General features: G+C 37.4%; 1 protein-coding gene across 2 annotated transcripts in view; it reads left to right on the top strand.

Moving 5' to 3' along the window:
• Window positions 1-4,501: 4,501 nt before the first annotated feature.
• Window positions 4,502-22,790, top strand: part of LOC125403423 (zinc-regulated GTPase metalloprotein activator 1) — a 44,867-nt gene continuing 26,578 nt past the window's right edge. Inside the window, exons 1-6 of one of the 2 annotated variants that reach the window (XM_048438735.3) lie at window positions 4,502-4,741; window positions 7,892-7,978; window positions 12,524-12,620; window positions 14,799-14,890; window positions 19,662-19,721; window positions 20,831-20,868. In XM_048438735.3, coding sequence (XP_048294692.3) covers window positions 4,594-4,741; window positions 7,892-7,978; window positions 12,524-12,620; window positions 14,799-14,890; window positions 19,662-19,721; window positions 20,831-20,868 — 522 coding nt within the window. In that variant the 5' untranslated portion in view covers window positions 4,502-4,593. Of the gene's footprint in view, window positions 4,742-4,789; window positions 4,848-7,891; window positions 7,979-12,523; window positions 12,621-14,798; window positions 14,891-19,661; window positions 19,722-20,830; window positions 20,869-22,790 lie in introns of those variants that run through there. The other variant, XM_048438736.3, reaches the window with a different exon arrangement.

Genomic DNA, 22,790 nt, shown 5'->3' on the forward strand with positions numbered 1-22,790 from the left:
CCACCCAGTCTATCTGCAGGCTTTCAGCAATGTTTTGGTTTGCCTTTGAATTTGTAGGGAGCTGGATTTTGGTTGTTGTTGTTTTGTTTGTTTGTTCATTTGGTTTTTGGTTTTTGGTTTTTCAAGACAGGATTTCTCTATGTAGCTTTGGAGCCTGTCCTGGAACTCACTTTACTGTAAATCACGCTGACCTCGAACTCACAGAGATTCACCTACCTTTGCCTCCCTTGCTAGTGCTGAGATTAAAGGCATGCATCATCACACCCAGTTGGAAGCTGACTTTATAAGTGACTGGCATGTAAGCTAAGTGTTATTCAACCACTGCAAGATAAAAAAGTTCAAAAGTATTACCAGTAGCCTTTGAAGGTCGTACCTTCTAAAATATGGAAATATACATACTTCATCTGCCAGCCAATTGCAATATTCTAGTGAGGAGATTTTTTTCTTTAGAGTGGTTGCATATTTTAACACAAAATTATCAAGTACAGAATACCAGTAGTCAACCTTAAGTAAAGCAGTCGCAAGAATAGCTGCCATTATTCTGAGGTCTTTCAGATATGTTCCTAACATGTTCATGTGCACTCAAAAAATGCATTAAGCAAACTGGTAAACATTAAATATCTATAAAAATACTTTGTCTATTTATTTGCTAAATAAGAAGAAGTGGGCTGATTGTGAAACTCTCAGTTTCCTTTTCTCTAAGCCAGTAGCTATTGCTGGCCATGAGTGTGCCCTTGCAGGAAGTTGCAAAACACAGAGAAAAAAGAAAGGGGAGATGGCATTATTTTCCCTCTGGTTTAGACATTGTCACAATGCTTATCTTCGCTCCTGGCGACAGATGCAACTATTCAAGGGAGGAAAATGAGGCAATGGGATTGACAGGGAATATCCCCTAGGACTTTGGTACAGCAGGGTGACTGTCCCAAAGCTGAGCTGCTAGAATCTAGGCTCCCTGGGAGCTTCTCTGCTTTGCCCCTCACTAGTAGGAATCCTACTGTGACAAGATCACATACTATCCAACTTAGATCTCTCATCAGCCAGGCAGGAATAATGTAATAATTTACATTACTTCTGAGCTCCTCTTCCTCTTCTGGATGTTGCTAGGCTTATGGTAATTGTGACGCACAAACTGCTGAGCAAGAGTTTGTTGAAATGCTGAGAGATTTATAACTCAAATTTAAGATAGTGAGCTCTTGTCACTAAACTTTATTTAGCACAGCGCAAGAAAATATTACATCCTATTGGATCAGGAATTGATAAACCATAGCCTCCCTTGCTTTTGTGTAGACTACAAGTGATGAATGTCTTGCACATTTTAAATAAACTGAAATTTACGTTTTAAAGACATAGAAATATGTCTTCTCCTTTATTATACTTACACATTGTCCCTGTGTTTGCTTTTGGGTCTGATAAGTTTAAAGTGTTTATTACCTGTTTGTTTTGTTTTGTTGTTTTTAAAGCTTGCAGATCCCTGGGTTGGCTGAGCATGGAATTTCTGGCCAGACAGTGAGCCACAGAACTGTCACTTACTATTAGTATGACCTTGAGCATAATATTCATTTCCTAAGTTGAGTTTCCCATCTATGAAGTGGGCATACAAGTAGTATTTACCATAGAGTTAAATGTATTTAATATGCTTAATAAAATATTCATTAGACAGTAAGGATGCTACACATTGTAATTATTGTTGTTATTGTTGTTTTACCATAAATCTATTGAGATGAAATAAGAATAATAAAGCTAAGTGTTGATAGAATTTTAAGATAAATAAAAAACTGTGATACATTCTACCATATTATTTGCAGGAATTGCTTTTACTTACTTTAAAGGACATTTAAATTAAACAATAGCCACAAAGATTCATTGAAAAATGGTAAACCTTTTGTTGTAATTGAAGTGATAAAGTCAGATCTAGCTACCTAGAACTGAGGCTAGATTTAATAGATTAAAGATTTAATAGATTAAAACCTCACTTTTCAGGAATGTGCTCGCTGAATTCTGCTTAGTTACTAGAGTGAGAGAAGAAAATAGATTCATAGATTAAATGGATAATTATTTTATTAGAGAGGAATATGCAAAAAGACTAAAGGAACAATTTTATCAAGTTGTAAGCTTTCTGTTTGAACCTGAGGTCAGAACTTTAAACTGGCAAAGTCACCAATTCTCTGTGAAAAACAAAACAAACAACTCCCCCAAATTTGAGTACATAATGGCCCTTAACTAAAAAAAAATAGTTAAGAGATAAAATTGATTAATTAATGTGTGCAATGCAATGGTTTTCAGTGAATCCAGAGTTGTTCTACCATAATGATGATCAAGTTCAGACCATTTTTATTACTATAAAAATACATGGTACCTATCAGAAATGAAAAACCCCCATTCCTTAGCAACCACTAGTCTGTTTTCTGTCTCTCTCGATTTGCCTATTGTGGACATACTATATAAATGAATTTACACAATGTGCGGTCTCTGTGAATGGCTTTATTTTTAGCATGTTTTTGAGATTTGTTCTCCTGGTAGCAGGCCACCAGTACTTTGTGCCTGGTTGTTGCCAATTAATTTTCCCTGTGTGGATATACCACTTTGTTTGTCTTTCAGTTGGTGGGTGTTTGAGGTACATTGAACACCCAATGTATATAACTCTTATTGTATACAGCCTTTTTTGTTTGGACCACCAACCAGTTCCCAAATCATGACACTGAGACTTATTATTAGTTTGGATGCTTGACCTAGCTTAGACATGTTTTTTTGTCTAGTTCTTTTTAATTTAACCTGTTTCTCTTTATCTACCTTTTGCCTTGGGGCTTTTTTTTTTTTTTTAACTTTCTCACTGTCTCTATGTCTGGCTTACTGAAGGCTGGCTGGTTGGCTGCCTTCTGGCCCCAAGCATCTCTGTAGAGCGAATCTAATTGGTCTTAATGATAAACTGTCTGGCCTCTACGGTTAACTAGTGGCTAGCTTCACTCTCTGATCTTTAAGCAAACTTTAGTTGTCAGAGCACAAACAAAGTATCACCACATGTCTCCCTCTCGCTCTTCTGTCTCCTCTCTTGAGCCTAGATTCATCCTATTTATTGTCTGCCTGCCAGCCCTGCCTATCTTTTCTCCTGTCTAGCTATTGGCTGTTCAGCTTTTTATTAGACCAATCAGGTACCTCAGACAGACAAGGTGAAACAAATGCAACACATCTTTTCATAATTAAACAAATGCAACATAAACAAAAGTAACACATCCTTACACAGTTAAATACTCTGCTCAGCAGCATAAACAAATATAACCCATCTTTGCTAGTTAAAATAAGATTTTATAACAAACTCTTTTTACTCTGAGTAAAGGCTCATTTTGACACAGCATTGCTTCTGGCCTGAAGTGTCATCCTAAGGCCAAGTATTAAATATGGCCAAAACACATAAAAAAGATGCTCAATATTGTTTGTAAACCAACAAAATGCAACTGTGGTCACATTGGGCTATTATTTTGTATGTAATTGGTACAGGATCAATGTCTGCTAATACTGGCACTAGATCAATACAGTCTCTTACATTGTTGGGAAAATGTATGAATGTCTCAATATAAAACAAAACAGCAACACCTGAAAACAATTGACAGGAAATTCAGTAGTGCAGCTGGAAATACAGCAACTCCCAAGAGACTATATACATTGTACGGTACTCTTTTTATAAAGTTGAAAAACAAGCAAAATTAAACATTATGTCCATGTGTATAAGGACAAAACAAATATGTAAAGAAATGTCCAGCAATTCCAAGCAAATTCATGATTTTAGTTATTATGATTTAGTTATAAAATTTATGATTCTAGGTTGGAATAGAAAAGGTGCAATTTAATGTTTTTGGGTTAGGATACTGTCAAGGAGTCCATAATAAACAAATACAAAGGACTGTTCTCCTTGGATTAATAAGATTATGAATCAAAAATAAAATAGTGAATTTACTTTAACTGATGTCTAAGTAAATAACAATAACAAAAGTAAACAAAACTAATGTTATTACATTGTAAAAGATCAGATAGCTATAATATGTAATTATAATTGTAAAAAGTTTCACTAGTTATCCTTCCGATAGAAAAGTTACAATTCATAGCATGACTTTTCATAATCATTCTTTTCCTTGCGAATGAAAAAAAAATGGACTTATTGAGAGTAAAAAGATGTCAACTTGAGAAAATCTGTCCTGTGGGAACTGCTTTGGTGAAGCCGCTCCAATTCCTAACCTGTCTAGCCTCAGCCCTAGCAACAACAGACCAGTAGCCCTCCACAGCTCGGAGGAAGAGAGCTCCTAGCGTTCTAACGGCACACTGCAGCTCGGCTCACCCACAGAGGACACGCCCCTACAGCCTGTCTCACATCCGGGGGTGTGTCCTGCCGTTTGTGGGGCGTGCCCACAGCGTGGGTGGGCGTGCCCATCTCTGCTTAGGGGCGTGCCTTCCCGGGAAGGCGTGTCTAGTTCTCGTAGGGGCGGGGCTAGAAGGCTACGCGTCGCGTTGCAGTGACGTAATCAGCTCCGCGCCGACTGGATGCAGTCGCAGGAGGGAGACTGGCAGATTTTTCTCTGAGGGCGGTGTGCTGCCGGTGGCATGTTACCGGCTATGAAAACTGTGGAGGCGGAAGAGGAGTACGCGGAGGATTGTCCTGAATTGGTCCCCATTGAGACCAACAACCAAGAAGCGGAAAATCTTGACTTCATCATTAAGATTCCAGTCACAATTATCACCGGGTATTTAGGTAATTAACAGTCGCTCCGAAAAGGCCATGAACTGTGCTCTCTGAGGGGGTCTGCCGTGTCTCCTCAGGCACCCGGACCTCCTGCCCGGGGACGAATGTCTTCGAGGTAGGGCTGGGTCTCTTTCTCCTCGCGTTTTTCAAAGGTGGTTTTGAAACCCAGACTCACCTTATTGTCCTTGTGGCGTCTTCTTCTCTGTCTTCTCCTTGTGAAGCGCCTTCACCTCATTTTAGAATGAAAATAGTCAATTTAGAATAAAAATAATAAAAGTCGCCCGAGTTTGTTTTCTCATCTGAGAAAAACAACAACAAAACCCAACCGTGTATTGTTATTAAAAGATGCCCCGATCAAGAAAAAAAATGGAAGAAAAAAAATAAGATGCCTTGTATGTAAAATGCCTCACACCTTGCTTAGCTCAGGTGATTGCACTTGACAGGAACCAAAATCTTCCAGCCATTAGTGGGAAGTTTTTACTGTTGTAAACTGCCCCCACCCTCCTTTCCAGGGTTGCTTGCAAAGCCTTGTAGGGCATGGCCTAAGAATAAAATCTTTGCCTTGAAGTCTTTCTTAAGCTGGGGTTTTGGGGGCACACAGGGGTTACCCGAAAACACAGATTTGTAAACATGGTGCATATTTCTGAAAGACAGTTGATGTGCCTATTTTTTGTTGAAACCGTTTACAAATAGCCTTTTAAAATAGTGCAGGTACAGGGCCTCAATAAGTAAGTGACCAAAAAGTGCTCTCAGTCCTGTGGGCTGCAGGGCACAAGCTGGTACTTGGCACACCTCACAGATGACTAAGAAATCACTGGTGCTGCCCACCACCAGTTGCTTTTCCCCTTATCCAGTCAGGCCAAGTATATTCAAGATTTTACTTGGACCTAATTTTTATAAGGGAATAATGTTTTGGATTCTGAGGCTGCTTCATCCAAGTCGAGTGAATTCCTCGTTCAAAGAGCACACTTCACACTTGCCCTTTGGCCTTTCTGCACTTTGTTTACTGCTAGGTGAAAGGAGCAATGCAGGCAAAGGTCTGAAGCTCTGGGGGTCAGGACTAACCCCAGCAACCTCCTTGGTGTTGGCTCCTTGTGCCTCCTTTGCTACTGTTTTCTTTTTGAAAACTTGGGAACACTATTGTCCAGGTCTCCTACATTTCCTTCTTAGTTTCTGACTGATTGCTCCAGCTTCCACCCTCTCCTTTCATTTCTGTATAGTTTGTTTTGATGTCCTACAGACAGCTCCAGACTTCACATGTCCCACACTCCATATGCTAGTATCTCCTCAAACCCTGCTTCTGAGATTCCCAGCCACCTGCCGCACTGATATTATCTCCTAACTACAGTAGTCCCGAGTCTCCCTGCTCCTTAGGATAGCCATGTGCTGATGCTAGCCATAGTGATCTCTACAAAGTGTTGGCTTGGTTGTGTCACACCCTTTAGTGGCCCCACTTGGATGAAAGTTCAGGTCCCCAAGGAGGAGTTCAAGAACCTCTGATCTGGTTCTTGCCTTCCTCATTCATCTGTCAGATGGCCCAACATATTGAACTCATCTTTTTAAAGCAGTGGTTCTCAACCTTCCTCATGCTACATCCTTTTGCTACAGTTGGTCGTGTTGTGGTGACCCCCAAATAAAATGAACTTCATTGCTGTTTCCAGCTGTAATTTTGGTACTGTTGTGAATCATATCGTCAATATCTGTGAAATGCAGAATGGTCTTAGGCAACCCCTGTGGAAGGGTCTTTTGACTTCCAAAGGGGTCGTGACTCTCAGACTGGGAACTGCTGTGTTAAAGGTTCTCCTTGGAATATTTCTTCCTGTAACTGCTCTGGCTAAATAGCCCTCTTAGGTCCTCTGGAGTCTTTCGTATGTCTCCTGTTGAATGATCAACTTGCAACAAAATAGCTTCCTAATTCATATCTAAGTTCTCCACCCTGCCCCACTAACATTTTTAAGATCCATGGAGGCAGAGCCTTAAATTTGGTGCACAGTAGATACTTTGAATGAATGTCAATTATATCTTGATTTTTTTTTCTTCATAGCATGGTTAATTATTAAGCTCTAATAATTCTTTGGAGGAAATACCTTACATTCATAGGTTTCTACTTTGTCATTGGCCTGTACATAATTATGTTCAGGGCCTCTTGTTTTAAGAATTTCCTCATTGTTCTGTGTTCTTAAACCTGGCTCTCCTTACATGCCACCCATTTATGTTGAGCTTCTCAAAGCATTTTAAGAATAAATTGTCACCTCTTCAAAAACTCTTAAAAGGAAAATAACATGAAATGTTGAAACTGTTAGTACCCTGGTACTCCCTAACTTTCTCCTAGCTAGACCCTAGGAAACTGGCAAATGTGTTTTAGTAGGTTTGTGCAAACTCTGTGTAGAGCTTTTTAGCATGGCTGCTTGCTACAGTCAAACGTTGGAGACTGTCAGAATGTCTGCCTACAGAAAAGTGAATGATACATTCCAATAATGAAACTACACTGCTGTGAAGTTAAGGTGTTGCTGATTTTTAAAAACAATATTCCATTATGAAATTTGGAATCTTGGGTTCATAAGATTAATGTTTTCCTTCTGCTTGAGATGAACAAATTAGGTTTATTGTGCCACCTGCTGGATAAAGTGAGTGTAGTTTATGAATTTATCGACTGAATAGTCTGCTGCTTACTATCTCTGCACCCCATTTTATAAAATCAGTTTTATGGTAAAAGACTGCTTATGCATACTAAAAGTAGCTTTACAGTCAACCTGAATTTATAGCTAGTTCATGGACATTGAAACAGGTTGAGTAAGATTAGGGAAGTAACCAAGTATTCTTACTTGAGAAAGGGAATATGATGTAAGAAATCTACATAGTTTTTTATTTTAGAAGTGACATTTCTTAGAAACCGTAATTCATTAAGTTTTTATTAAGTATAAATTTTAGATGTCCATTATTGCTGTATTATAAGTTATGATGAAGGCATATTTTAATCATATTAAGTTAGAAAACTAACTCAACTTGTAAGATTATTTGTAATTATTTACAAAATATACATAAGGAATATTATGATAGTTTTTAAAAATTGTTCTAATCTCTCCTGTAAAGTCCTCTGTTGATAGATATGTCTTGAAACTTAGTTTTTGAGTTTTGTTGCTTTAATATATTTTATAGGTGCTGGAAAGACAACACTTCTGAACTACATTTTGACAGAACAACATAATAGAAAAATAGCAGTTATTTTAAATGAATTTGGAGAGGGTAAGTAAAGTTCAGTAACTGTCATGTTGCAATAATACTTGGGACCCTCTATTCTACTGGTGAAAATTAGATTGGATGGTATTATAATATGAGGTCACTATGAATAGTTTCAGAAAATTAGGATTACTTTTTATTAAGCTAGCCTGGAGTGTGCAGTGTAGTGGGAGCTGGCCTGGAATATACAGTGTCATGGTGGGAGCTAGCCTGGAGTATACAATGTAGTGGGAGCTAGCCTGGAGTATATGTCCCGCGCTACCGTCTCGCCCGCAAGAACGACGCGGGACACTTAGGATTCTTCTGCAGTAAAGCTTTATGCGTCTTGAGAGGGAGAGCATAAGTTTACATGGCGGAGACCCAGAATGAGGGGAACCCAGCCCTTATAAAGGAAACAGTCCTCGCTTCTGACGTGTCACTCTTGGATTGGTCCACTGCCCATTATCCCAGATGATGCCTCGGGAGTAGGCAGGGACGCAGCAGTAGAGAGTTACCAAGCACATGCGCTGGGATTAAAGGCGTGTGCTACATCACCTTGAACTCACAGAGATCTGCCTGTCTCTGCCTCCCAGGCATAGGGGCCAAAGGCGTGTACTACCACGCCTTGAGGTCACAGAGGTCAATCTGCCTCTGCCGCCCAGGCATCAGGACTAAAGGCGTGTACCGCCACACCTTGGGGTCACAGAGGTCAATCTCTACCTTTGTTCCTTGAAGCAATGGAGAATGTGGTCCGGCCCTCCACAAGTATACAATGTAGTGGGAGCTAGCCTGGAGTATACAATGTAGTGGGAGCTGGCCTGGAATATACAGTGTAGTGGGAGCTAGCCTGGAGTGTGCAGTGTGGTGGTAAAGGCAAAAAGAGAGACTATGGCTCAGCCAGGCGAGAATCAACTCCCAAAAGTTTGACCTTCACATACAGTTCGCCCACATCAAACACAAATCCTTCTCCCATACATAGTAAGTAAAATACATCTAAAGAGACTGACTGATTGTGGTGCAAGGTTTTCTGTATACTAAGAAAGTTCTTTCTCTCTCTCTCTTTCTGAACTATGCTTTTAGCTATTAATAATTGGAAGAGTCTAATAGTCCTTTTCCAGCTTTTTATTAATAGGTAGTTCTTTGTACACTGGTTTTATTTATTATTTCTTACTGTTTTTCTTCATTTTGTGTAGTTTTTATGGTTTTGCTTTTTGCAACATCCTCAGTACTTTTTAATGTTTTATATAGCCTAGTATTATATGATTGGTGAAATGCAAGTTATTGATTCACACACCTGTCAGTTGTTGATCTGCACACTTATCTCCTCATCCTCCAGGGCTGTTGCTTTTATAAATTCCAAGAATATATTAAAGAGTAGTGGTGAGAGGACGCATCCCTGTAATACTCCTATGATTGTCTTAAACTCATCACTTAGTTCTCCATAGACTTTGACTAATGCAAAGATAACTTTATAAGCATTTTCTAGTATTCTTATGGTTTTCTCTGGGTACCTGTAGAACCTCATTGTTTCCCAAAGTTCTTTCCTCCAAATGCTATCGAATGCCTCCTGAAGTTGATATAACAGACATATAAGTCTTTACTGAATTCTTCGTATTTTTCTGCCAATTGCCTCAAAGTGAAGATCTGATCAGTTGTGCTCCTGTTAGCTCTGAATCCGTGTGTTGCATTTCACCGATGATACAGCACTACTTTCTAAAATTCCAAATGAGCTGCAGGCCATGGTAAATAGAGTGGTGGAAGAAAGTAAAAACCTTGGTATGAAAGTAAACATCGAGAAGACTGAGATACAACACATGGGAAGGGCGCACGGGATTTTAGCACTGTATAAAGAATCAGAACCTTAAACAGTCAACTTTGTCTTCTGGGAGGAAACCTCAGCTCAGAGGAGAGAACTATTTTAGACGTCAAGAGGTGGGTAGTGATAGCGAGGGCTACATTCCAGGCATTAGGAAAGGTTTGGTCAGCAAGAGACATAATGACAACAACAAAATTGTAAGTATATGAGACCCTTGTCTTGAGCTGCCTACTTTACATCTCTGAAACCTGGACAATGAAACGCTCCTCAGACAGGAGCTGAATGTGTTTGAGATGGCATGTCTCAGGAGGATTCTAGGCGTCTCATGAAGAGACAGGATGTGCAATGAGGACATTAAGAAACAGCATCTCCATCTACAGAAGGAAGTAAACTACAGGATACGACAATGGCGCTTGAGATACTTCGGACCTTGTTATGAGAATGAGTAATGGCAGGTACCCAAAGATAGCACTGCTTGGAGGAGTGCATGGGAGAAGGCAAAGAGGAAGGCCCAAAAACGCAGGATAGACAGCATAGAGGAAGACTGTGGAACCTTGGGTATGACAATAACACAAGCATCTAGGACTGCCCAGAATAGGAACAACTGGAGAACCGCCATAAACAGGCTCCCCACGCGTGCTTAAGCATTGCTGGGGCTTAATGAGTGATGATGATGAATTATGTGAAACTCTATCATCACCCAACTAAAATATGAATAGAAAATGCATAAATGTAAAAGGAAAATCTTTTTTTTTAATTTAAAAATTTTCTGTGACATTGGTAACACAAATAATAGAAATCCAGAGACAGATATTGGGGTTCAAGCCGACGATAAGAAAAGCAAAACAGCCAGGCACTAGAGAAGTCTTAACTCTACCAAGGCTGGGCGACTGCAGACTGAGCCCTGAGTCTCTGTTTTCTTTCGTTTTATATTCTCTTCTAGTGCTGGGATTAAAGGCGTGTGATTTCCTAGTACCGAGATTAAAGGTGTGAGCCTCCACAACCTGGACTTATTTCTGCGATAATCCTGTGTAGCCCAGGGTGGCCTTGAACTCACAGAGATTCATCTGCCTCAGTCTTCCAAATCATGGTATTAAAGGCAGGAATGACACCCCTGTCTGTCCTCTAGTGGCTTGGTTTTGCCCTCTGTTCTTCAGACAAGCTTTATTTATTAAATCATACATAAAGGGGGCTGGAGAGATGGCTCAGCGGTTAAGAGCATTGCCTGCTCTTCCAAACGTCCTGAGTTCAATTCCCAGCAACCACATGGTGGCTCACAACCATCTGAAATTAGATCTGATGCCCTCTTCTGGCCTGCAGGTAGACACACAAACAGAATATTGTATACATAATAAATAAATAAATAAATAAGAAAAAGTTAAAAAAAAATAAAACATAAAATATCACTATAGGTACATTGTTTGTAAAACATCTAAACCTATTATTTTTGATAAACATCCCATGTGTACTTATTTCCCAGGTAAAACTTACTAAGAGACCTTTTATTTGAATAAAAGGTAATTTTTAGATGACTTTTTAAATGGCTTAAAAACCTTTGTTAGAATGAAATAGGGTTTTAAAGTATATTTAGAAGCAATCTTATAACAGAAACCACCAATTTAGTGAGGAATTAAAAGGAAAATAATCTCATAAGAGGTTGAAGAATTTACAAAACCCAGTATTTAAAAAGCCTATCAGTATAATTAGAAAGTTTACAATGGATGAGAAGAAAAATGTCTTCAGAGTAGCTCCTCTATTAAATGGAATCAGACAAGTAAGAGTCTGAAGGAGGAAGAAGATGTGTTTATTAATCTTGGATTTGTCTTCTTAGAAGCTTAAATCATTTAATATTTTACAAATATTTTATGTGTATAAGTGTTTTGCCTGCATGTATGTTTATACGCCACATGAATGCCTCATGACTGGAGAAGAGGGTGTTGGCTACCTTGGAACTGAAATTATAGCCAGTTGTGAACTGCCGTGTGGGTGCTGAGAATCAACTCTCTAGGTCCTCTGCAAGAGCAGCAAGTGTTCTTAAGCTTTGAGCCATCTCTTCAGCCTCTGTTCATTAAACTTTTTAAAATTATTTTGTGTGTGTGTGTGTGTGTGTGTGCGTTGTATGCAGGCCCTTTGGAGGCTAGACATGGACCTTACATCCCCTGGAGCTGGAATTAGAAGTAGTTGTCAACTGTCAGATGTGCAGTGTGGGTGCTAGAACTGAACTGCAGTGCTCTGCAAGAGCAGCAAATGCTTTGAACCACTAGCCAATCTGTTCAGCCATTGTTTATTTACATTTTGAGATAAAGTCCCATTGTGTAGCCCAGGCTGATCTGTAAATTCCTTTGGAGCCCAGATGTGTCTTAATATCGCATCCTTCAGCCTCAGGCTCCTGAGTGTTGGGATTATAGGTGTATGCAATGCCTGGCTCTGTTTAAGGCTTACAGAAAGAAAAGTTAAAATCATCTAGAGTACCATAATTTAAATATTTACAGAATTAAACACTGACTTTAGGTTTACTTTTTATTGTTCAAAAGAAGAGAGATTATTGTTTATATCACAGAAGAATCATCAATAAGTTCTTGAAACTTTTAATCTGTTAATAGAATTTGAAGTTTGATTGATTGATTTAGAGTTATAAAAGAATACATGTTCTAAGCTATAGTTTCTTCATTGGAATGTACTCTTGTTTCTGAACATCCTTCTGGTTTTGCTTGGCTAGCGAATGTAATCTAAACACTGCCTGTTCCTGTTTCTAGGGAGTGCAGTAGAGAAATCCTTATCCATCAGTCAAGGTGGAGAACTCTATGAAGAGTGGCTGGAACTTAGAAATGGTTGTCTCTGCTGTTCAGTGAAGTAAGGAGTGGGTTTACTGTGTGCTTGTTGGCTGGTTTAAGATGTCTGTTGATTATATTTCCAGTTTTGATTTTCCTGTGTAATTTAACTGAATTTACTTACATAGCTTGTGCCATTGTATTTTTGGGCAGGATATATATTTATTAGGTTGTGCTTTTTTTAAAGTGTTTCTTGCTATTAATTTCTATTTGTTTTGTTGTTCTTATTCTTTCACTGAATTTTTAAAAATTATTTCAGAGTCTTATTTCACATGTAGAAAAAGATTATTCTGAATTTAATATGTCATTAGTCTTATTTCCAAGTATTCAACCTCCTTTTTTCTTTAAAAAAATTATTTTCTGTGTATTGGTGTTTTGCCTGCATGTATGCCTGTGTACCATATTCATGCATGGTGCCCACAGAGTCCAGTGAGGGTACTGAATGCCTGAAACTAGAGTGACAGACAGTTGTGAGCCACCATATGGATGCTGTGAATTGAACTCTGTTCTGGAAGATTAACAATTGTTCTTACCCACTGAGCCATGTCTCCAACCCCTAAGTGTTCAAGTCTCTTTTTTTTTAAATTTATTTATTTATTAAAAATTTCCACCTCCTCCCTGCCTCCCTAAAACTTTTTTTTTTCCAATTTTTGATAGCGATTTATCGATCACTGACGTCATTGGAGAGCCAGACGGGACTCGAACCTGGGTCCTCTGGCAGAGGAGTGTTAGGTGCTCTTAACCTCTGAGCCATCTCGCCGGCTGCTTCAAGTCTCTTTAAAGTAAAAAATAAATGTCATAAAAGAGAATAACCATGGGCTGGGAAATGTCTGTGAAAAAAGTGCTTCCTACACAAGCTTGAGGACCCAAGTACTGACCTGGAAAGCCAGGCAGGGCAGTGTGAGTTTGTAATCCCAGTGCTGGGTAGGCAGGGAGACTGGTAGATTCCTGTAGTTCCCTGGCCGGGCAGTCTAGGTGAGAGACCCTATGAGAAAAAATAAGGTGGGAAGCCATTGAGAAAAACACCAACATGTCCTCTTCATGTGCACATGTGCACATACACATCACAATGCCTACGCACACAAACACATAAGAAAGGGAAGAATCAGCCAAGCCTGGTGATACAGATTTGTAATCCTAGCTACTTGAGAGGCTGATGCAGGAGGATCCCAAATTCAAGGCCTGCCTGGGCTACCAAGTGAGTCAAAACTAGCCTGGGCAACTTAATGATATCCTATCTCAAAATAAAAAGTAAAAGGAGGATTGGGAATGTAACTCATTACTAGCTTGCTTGTTTAGCATATATGTGGCTCTGTGTTCAGATCCGAGTATTAACATATAAACACACAGAAACCGGGAAAGAACCTTATGTTAAATATGTTAAGTGGTTAGGTTACTACTTAAGTTTCCATGGGCAGTGTCTTTTTAGTTTCCTAAGCTATCATTGGTCCTAGAAGAGTACCTGACATAAAACAGCAACTTGGATAAATTTTCTGATAAAATAAGCTCTTGGATAAATCATCATAATTACTGCATGTGCTTCTGATTTTTCTATATTATAATGAGGTTCTCCTGTGTTATTTACAATTGTAGATGTTTGACACCGAGTCACAATTTTCTGGAAAGAGGAAGTAGTTATACATATTTTCTTAACCAAAAGGCACCACATTGATATTTACCTTAACTTTTCGTATTAAGAATAAAAAATAGGTAATAAAAGCCTGTAATCCCAGCATTTGGGAGGTGGAAGAGGAAGATTGACAGTTCCAGGTCAGGTTGAACTGCATAATGAGAGTTTTTTTGTTTTGTTTTGTTTTTTAAGGAAATTACACTATACCCTAATTCAGACTAGAGTTAAAAGGTTTGCAGCAACAATGTTCCTTTAATTTCATATTGAACTACTCTAAACGATAAACTTCATCATTATTTATACTGGTTTCCTTTTATAAATCTGTAAGATAAATATTGACTTTTGTTAGATAACATTCTCTTTGCCTTTAGTTTTAATAAAAAAATTCACACACACATCATTTCTGCTATATTTGCACTTGTTTTCTTCTTGTCATTGTTAAATATTGGACATTTTATTAGAAGCTTAAGGAGTTAAATTTGTGTGTATCTGAAAATATTTTTGTGTTGTGTTGTGACTATTTCAAAATGTTTGGGTAGTCAGTTATTACTGTATTTTTTGTATTCTCAGGGACAATGGCCTTAGAGCTATAGAGAATCTGATGCAGAAGAAGGGGAAATTTGATTACATACTCCTAGAGACCACTGGACTAGCAGATCCTGGTAAGAAATGATATTATTAGTAACCAGCATATAGTTCTTTGATGCCTTAGAGAGATAGTTAAAATGAGATTAAAACTTTATTTTTTTGCATATGTTTATGTGGTACACATCCATGTATTATGCATATTCAAATGTGAATGGGCTTTTTACCTTAGGTATTGATGATGCAGGGTCTCTCAGTGAGCAAAGAGTTGAGCTTGTCACTTTTGCTGGTTTGGCTATCCAGCTTGCTTCAGAAATTCCCTATCTTCAGTCTCTTTACTTACTTCCCTATGATGGAGTTGCAGGTAGGTGGCCATGCCCACCCAGCTTCTGTATGGACGTTTTGGGTCTAGCCTTGACTCCTGCACGGCAAGTGCTTTACCTGTTGAGTCATTTCAGCAGCGCTAGCGCTTTTCTCTGCATTTAATTTTTGCCATCGTTCAAAGGATGAGAAATTCTAGCTTGTGTCACATAAGAGTTGTCAGTGTACTTCTTGAGATGGTTAAGCTGTTAATAGAATTTAAAATTGTATTAATTGATTTAGAGTTATTGGTAGGAATAAGTTATTTTTTTATAAAGATTTATTTTTATGTGTATCTATGTGTGTGTGTGTGTGTTTATATGAGTGTGTGTCATATGTGTATAATTACCCAAAGAAGCCAGAAGTGGGTGTTGGATGCTTTGGAACTGGAGTTACAGGTGATTGTGAGCTACCTGACATGGGTGCTCTTGAGATTGGGTAGGACATCATTGGTCATTAAGATTAGGCTCCGGGGGTCGGAAAGATGGCTTGGCAATTAAGAGCACGAGTTGTTCTTCCAGAGGACCCAGGTTTAGTCCCAGAGCTCACAGGACAGCTCATAACCGTCTGTAACTCCAGTTTTAGGGGATTCAGTGCCCTCTTCTAGCCAATTTGCCCTCCAAAGCATGTATATCGTGCAAGGCACTCATACACATAAAAACTTTTAAAAATAATTAGACCCTAATGTTTGTATAATATATCAAAAGTTACTGATGTCAGGCCCCAAACAGATGTGATCTGATAAAAATGTGGGAATTTGTTTTTATTTTCAGTTATTTTTTTTCCTACACTTTATTTAAGGACATTTTCACTTTTTATTATTGTGAATTTTTTTTCTGTCATATTATTTGGTTCTATATTAATGAGACCACTTTTCTTCATAATGAATTTTATTTTGTTCTTTTAACTGGTCTAATTTTCCTTTTTAAATTATGTTGATTTGTTTATATGTTTTTGATTGCAAGGAAAGGGGCTTGAGGGGGTGAGAGAGGGAGAGCAAATGAATAAGTGAGAATGAATATGAAGGTGTGTGCTGTGGTACATGTGTGGAGTTCAGAGGACAGTCTGCAGGAGTCAGCCCTCTCTCCACCATATTGGTCAGTTCTCTCTTCACCATGTGGGTCCTGGGACTGGAACACAAGTATTAGGTTTAGGGCTAATACTTGTATTAGCAGCAGGGTGCAGCCTTGCCTGCTGAGCCATCTCTCTGGCTTCTAGCTTTCTGTTTTTGAGTACCTTGCACATTTTAGGTAGGTGCTCTACCACTAAGCTATACTGTAACCCCTATTTTAATTGTTCTGATTTATCTTTTGCATCCACGTTTACTCTGATAATCTTATGCTTTCCTTGTGTCAATAATCCTCCTCATACTCGTTTCTTATCTGTTTCTAACTATTGTAAATTAATTTATTGACCAAACAATGGTGCTATTAAATTGATTCTAAACATAGTGATACAAGGCCTCAGATTATTGTTCTGCTCTTTTTGTCTTCAAGCCTGTTTTTGTATTGTATTGCTTTCAGGTTTTTTGCTATAAAGAGCTACTTCAAATTTTATTTGCTTTATTGAATTGTTTCCTTGCAGAATAATATCTGTATTTCTTTTCCTCTGCTGAAATCACATGTTGTACTTTTGTGTCTGGTATGGGAAGGTCAGAGGACTGTCTTTTACCTGTGTGCATTGATGAGGAATTCCTTTTAATATCTTCACTATCTTACCCCTCCAAAATTTTTGAGCCCCAGTTTGAAAGCTGATTATTATTGGGACACATAAAGAGGGAAGCTAATGGAAATGGGTGACCAGACAGACAGATGAGATAAAGTGACTATTAGCTTCTGGCCTCGAATATCCAGTGTGGATATCTTGTGTTTACTACACTCACCTAATAGTACATAATCAATCCTTGCTGCTGTGGGGGTATCATTAGACCTCATAGCTCTTCCTTCCTTTTGCTCTTAGTCTTACAAAACAACTTCTGACATAGAAGTGACTAACACTTTTTTTAGTCTTTAAATATTTGTTGTTATCATTGACATTCCCTCCCTTATTGCTTTCCAGTTAGTCCTACATCTTGTCTTTTGGGAAGATGTTTCTGATTAGTATTAGGATTTTGTAAACTATTCTTCTGTAACCTCTTTTGGGGGTGGGAGTTGAGTTAGGAAAGGCCACAGTAGTTCTGTCTTAGCCAGTGTTCTAATTCTGTGAAGAGACACCATGATCACAACAACTCATAAAGGAAAACATTTAGTTAGGACTTGCTCACAGCCTCCCTGGTTTAGTCCATTATCCTCATTACAGGGAGCATGGCAGCACATAGGCAGACTTGGTAGCTGAGAATTCTACATTTGCATCTGCGGGCAGCAGGAAGAGAGTGACACTGGACCTGACTTGAGCATTTGAAACCCCGAAGCCCATCCCTAGTGACATAACTTCCTCCAACAAGGCCACACCTCCTAATTGTTGCCAAGTAGCACCACTCCCTAATGAGAAAGCATTCAAATATGTGAGCCCATAGGGTCCATTCCTATTCAAACCATTACATTCACATAGAACTTTGTTTCTAACTTTGACTATTACACTTCTAGATTTTTGGTTAGGGAGCTGATCTTTACTTGTTTTTTGGTTGTTCTGATATAATTTTGATACTTGCATGAAAATTTGTTTTATCAGGTTTTAAAGAAAGATTCTGCAATATAGTTCAGAATTTCTCAGCCTTTACACAAATGTTTTGGATGGCCAGTTATCTTCTGTGAGGGATACTATCCTGAGATTGTAGAATGTTTAACAGCATCCCTAGTTCTGCCTACCTGAAGCATATTCCTAGAAGCAACTAAAATTATCTCCAGACATTGCCTAATGTTCTTTGGGGAGAAGAATCGCCTACTCCATTCCCTCATCTTTGCTATTCCTAAGCACCTACATCTATAGTTCAGATCATTCTTTTTTGAGCATCTTGTAAAAATTGAATCAGATGCAAGTGATGTTTAGAATAAAAACTGTAGGCCAGGCGGTGGTGGCGCACGCCTTTGATCCCAGCACTTGGGAGGCAGAGGCAGGTGGAGGATCTTTGTGAGTTTGAGGCCAGCCTGGTCTACAAGGGCCAGTTCCAGGACAGGCTCCAAAGCTACAGAGAAACCCTGTCTCCAAAAACCAAAAAAAAAAAAAAAAAAAAAAAAAAAGAATAGAATCATTAATGCACATTACAATTCCTCCTCATTAGAAGTAAGACATAAAGCCATTTATTTGAATAAAAAGCAGTGAGGTTTTAAAGTTATAAAACTGTGATGCTAACATACCTATGTATTTGACTAAGTAAAGAAATTAGTACTTTTTTGTATCTTATTGTTTGGTATAATGATGCAGTAAATTTACTCTTTTTCACCTTTATTAATTAAAACCATGTTTATAGCCAAGAAAGTGGAAATAATTCTTATTGGCAATTCAGTTGTTTCTCGCTTAGGAGACTGACACTCTCCAGTTCTTAGCTAAATAATTGTCATGGTAAAGTAATTTTCTTGAAGAGGACAGACATTGATTCTGCTCCTGTTACTCACAAATCCTATTTCAGTCAAATTGGAAAACTATTAAGTTTTTGGGAAAAAATCAATAGGTATCAGGAAACCATTAGATCTTGTGGCCCTTGCTATGTCTTGCATGAGTAATCACTGTAAACAGCTGACAGGTGTTTCACTGTTGACACAGAGTGATGCTTAGCGGGACCACATCTTGTCAGAGTAGGTAGACAGCTTTGGACAGTGGAATGAGTTCAGTTGTCCTTGTTTGCCCCTATGCTCATTCTTTTAGACAGCACCATCACTAACTGGGACAGCGATGCTTTCCCTTGCTGTCAGTCTCCTTTTCTTGTATTGCGGCACACTAATCAGAATGTGTGGTTTTGTGTTAAACCAGTTCCTGTCAAAAACAAATTTTAATTTGTTTCTTAGAAATAATTTTTCTTCAGATGCAAATTTTATGCCCAGTACTAAGTAAATATATGGCAGTGAGTACCACCAAGGAACTTGTAATTTTTCTTGTTCTTTTTCTTCTATAAAGATTACAAGTGAATTTATTCTGGGCAAGTGATTTTTGGAATTAATGTGTTTTATTTGTTTTTCCTTGGGAGAAATTTATTATTTGTGAACTGTATAATAATTATATTCAGGAAATAAGAAAAGTCCAGTGTATACTCAGCTATTGTGTTCAAATTGTTTCACAATATTTATTGGTAAATTATTTTGGCATCAATAGAAGAGTGTTTGATGAGTGCCCAGATTTATTGTTTGTAGAAAAAGGGAGAGGAATGGGGTGACTGCAGGTCTTGAAAAGTCCTGTCACTGTGATTCTCATAAAAAGATTGAAGTGTAGGTTTAGTTTGTGTGTATGTTTAGCAGCTGCTTCCACTGGTGAAAAATAGGACTGATAAAATTGTGTTTTGCAAATTGAAGAAATACTATATTTGATGAATATTATCATATTATATACTTTCAGGTGCAGTGGCGTCTATGTTTTGGGTTGATGCTGAGTTAGGGAGTGATATTTATCTTGATGGTAAGTTAAAGTAGTTTATTTTAAAGTAAGATTTATTTTATGCTTGAACTCATTTTGTTTATATTGCAATTTTAATTCCTATATCATTGTTCTTTTTAAACTTGTTTAATTTTTGATGAGTCAAATTTTTGATCATTGGGATTCTAAATTCCTCGACAGTAATAAAACTGGATTGTTAGGGATTGCTCTCAACTCTGCCAGGACTTCTACTGAGACTTTTCCTTTCAGAATGCGCTGTAGATTGCATGTGTCCTCTGTTGCCATGACACACTTAGTGTAATGCTAGAGCTTTGTAGGTAGTCAGGAAGACAATGGAAAGGTCGTATTCCTGCTTTCATTTTTATTTAAAGAATTCAGAATGCTGTGCACATACATACACTACTTAGCTCTTGTCAGTCTATATAAATTTGTAAGCTTGGTACCATTTTCTTATTGTAGCAACTCTAGTCACTTTCCCCTGTCGTTTCTCCTTTCTTTATATATCTTTAAACCAGCCATGTGGACTATTGGGTAAGACTCATTGAAGATGGGTTTTATTAGGCATGTAGCTTGTTGAATTTCATAGACATTATCACATTCTCCTATTATATTTTTGAAAACGATTTGATATATGTTCAGAAATTGCTGAACTAATTGATCTTTTGAGAATTTAGGTACTAACAGAGTTTAGGAATACAATGTCTTAAGATGTCTCAGATTCTTTAAATAATACTCTAAATATTTAGAAAAGCCTCTTTTTGACTGTGAAAATAAAAATAGCCTGTCTCTCGTGTAATTTGTCTTATTTCTCTATGATTATGGAATAATTATGGATTATTGAAGTCTTAGTTTGGACTTTAAACTTTTAAATACCAAAGAAGTTTTATTTTATTGTTGACTTAATTTTTAAATTTTTTTTCTAGTTTCTTAGAAACAGAGCTAGTCACTCAATATATATTTGAAACATATTTGCATATTCCTGAGATTGAGTTAATTTGCCACATTGGTAAGAGAAATAATACTTTATTGAATGGTATTTGTGAACTGAAGATATTTTAATTTTCCTTCTCAAGTATAGTTGCATAAAACTGATAACTTTAAAGACTGACTACCTTGTTATTTCTTTGTAGGTATCATAACTGTTGTAGATTCAAAATATGGATTGAAAGTAAGTTGAGCAAATATAACTTGCTAATTGTCAAATGTAGGAATGGAGGGGTTAGTTGTATTTTCTGTTTCTGTTAAACTTATCTTAAGAAAACCTTTTTCAAAATAATAATTCAAGTAACATATACACTTTGTGTGTGTTTATATTATTATGTGGTTTTAAACCTAGTATTTATTTTAGTCTGGTTTCATGTTGTAATAAAAATTATAGTTACTATAATATTTTATAATAAGATTATAGAGTCAGGATAAACTTTGGATATGTGTTGCTTCTTACTAGAATCCATTCCTACTATTGGCTTTTCTTTTTTATAGAAAAAAATCAGCTTAATAAAATATATGAGTTCTTAGTTTTTGTTAACTATTTGCAAACACAAACCATAATTAGTTTTTTAAACAAAATACTGATTTATTTAATTTTGAAGAAATAAAAATTAGTGCATAATAAGAAGAGATTCTTCATTAAATGATACTCTGCTGTGAATGCTTTTGCCAGCTGCTGAGATCTTTAAGTGTATTTTTTAGCCTCAACTTAAAAATACACTCAAATGCTTTTTAAGTGTATTATTATTGCTGCATAAGATGAAATAACATGACCAATTTTCAAGTGAACTGAGGAAAATTTTTTAAAAAATAGAAATGTTACAAAAGGCATTGGAGAATAAGTTTACCTCTGTCCTATTACCAACCCCTGTCCCCACACCTATCTGAGCATATGGATTGGGAACAACGTAGTAATTTCATGGAGGTTGGGTATGGTGGCGCCCACCATTTGTCTCAGAACTTGGGAGGTAGAGACAAGTTGATGTCAGTGGGCTGAGGACAGTGTGATCCACGTAGTGAGTTTCAGGGCATCCAGTGCTTTATAGTGAGAACCTGTTTCAGAAAACACACAGTTTCTTGGGAGTTAAAAATCAGTGTTTAAACATTCATTGAGTATTTTACCCGTTGATGTATCTAAACTTAATTTTTATGTTCTTTCTTCCAAATCCTCAATGAAATTATGTTGTGAAAAAATTTATCAGGTCTGTCCAAATGGCTACCAGTACTTTACTGGCCCTTCATACCCCCAACTCTCAGTACCCTAATTTGAGACATTTGAATCCTGTTCTAGAGTTTACATTTTAAACTTATGAATAGAATAGGACTCAATGAAAAATTGAGTTAATATTGAGAAATATTACCGTTTTATTCAGAAAAATTCTAATGTTTGTGTGTGTGTGTGTGTGTGTGTGTGTGTGTGTGTGTGTATGTATGTATGTATGTATGTGTGTGTGTAGGTCCTACTGCTTAGCCTATGCAGTCTTGAACTTGGTATGCAACCCAGGCTGCCCTCAAACCCATAGTCTTTCTTCTACATCTCCTGAATGCTGGGATTATAGTTGTGGGTCACCAACCTCAGTGGGTTTCTTTAAGAAAAGTTGTAATTTGTTAAAAAAAAATAAGCATAGATTTAACTACAGGCATTCAGATATAGAATTAGAGGGAGGGAGGAAAAGAGAGAGAAGCAGACTGACTTAGGAAAAGGACAGTATATACCCTTGTGTGGGTAATGGCTATTTTCAAATTATATTTCAAGAAAATGTGAATGGAGATAGTAAAAATCAAAAACTCACTAGAAAATTTAAAGTCTTCATTTTGAACATTTTTATAGGCATGTTTGAATTAATTTCCTCTTTAAGTTGATTCACAAATTTGGAATACATAAGATAGCAGCTAGGACATTTCATTTGCTTTTTTTATAGATTTAACATGCTTTACCCAAAGTCAAACTCTAGTGTTTTATGTTTATAGAAATGATTTTATATCTAGTTGTATATAGAGAGGAATTAAATAAAATCTTTACTGGCCTGATAAAGACCCTGAAACAAAGCAGTGTTCTGAATAATGCAAACACAGTATATGTTTAACCCCTTGCCACCT

Source organism: Myodes glareolus, chromosome 7, assembly GCF_982192425.1.
Source record: "Myodes glareolus chromosome 7, mMyoGla1.1, whole genome shotgun sequence".
In the NCBI taxonomy this organism is placed as follows: Eukaryota; Metazoa; Chordata; class Mammalia; order Rodentia; family Cricetidae; genus Myodes; species Myodes glareolus.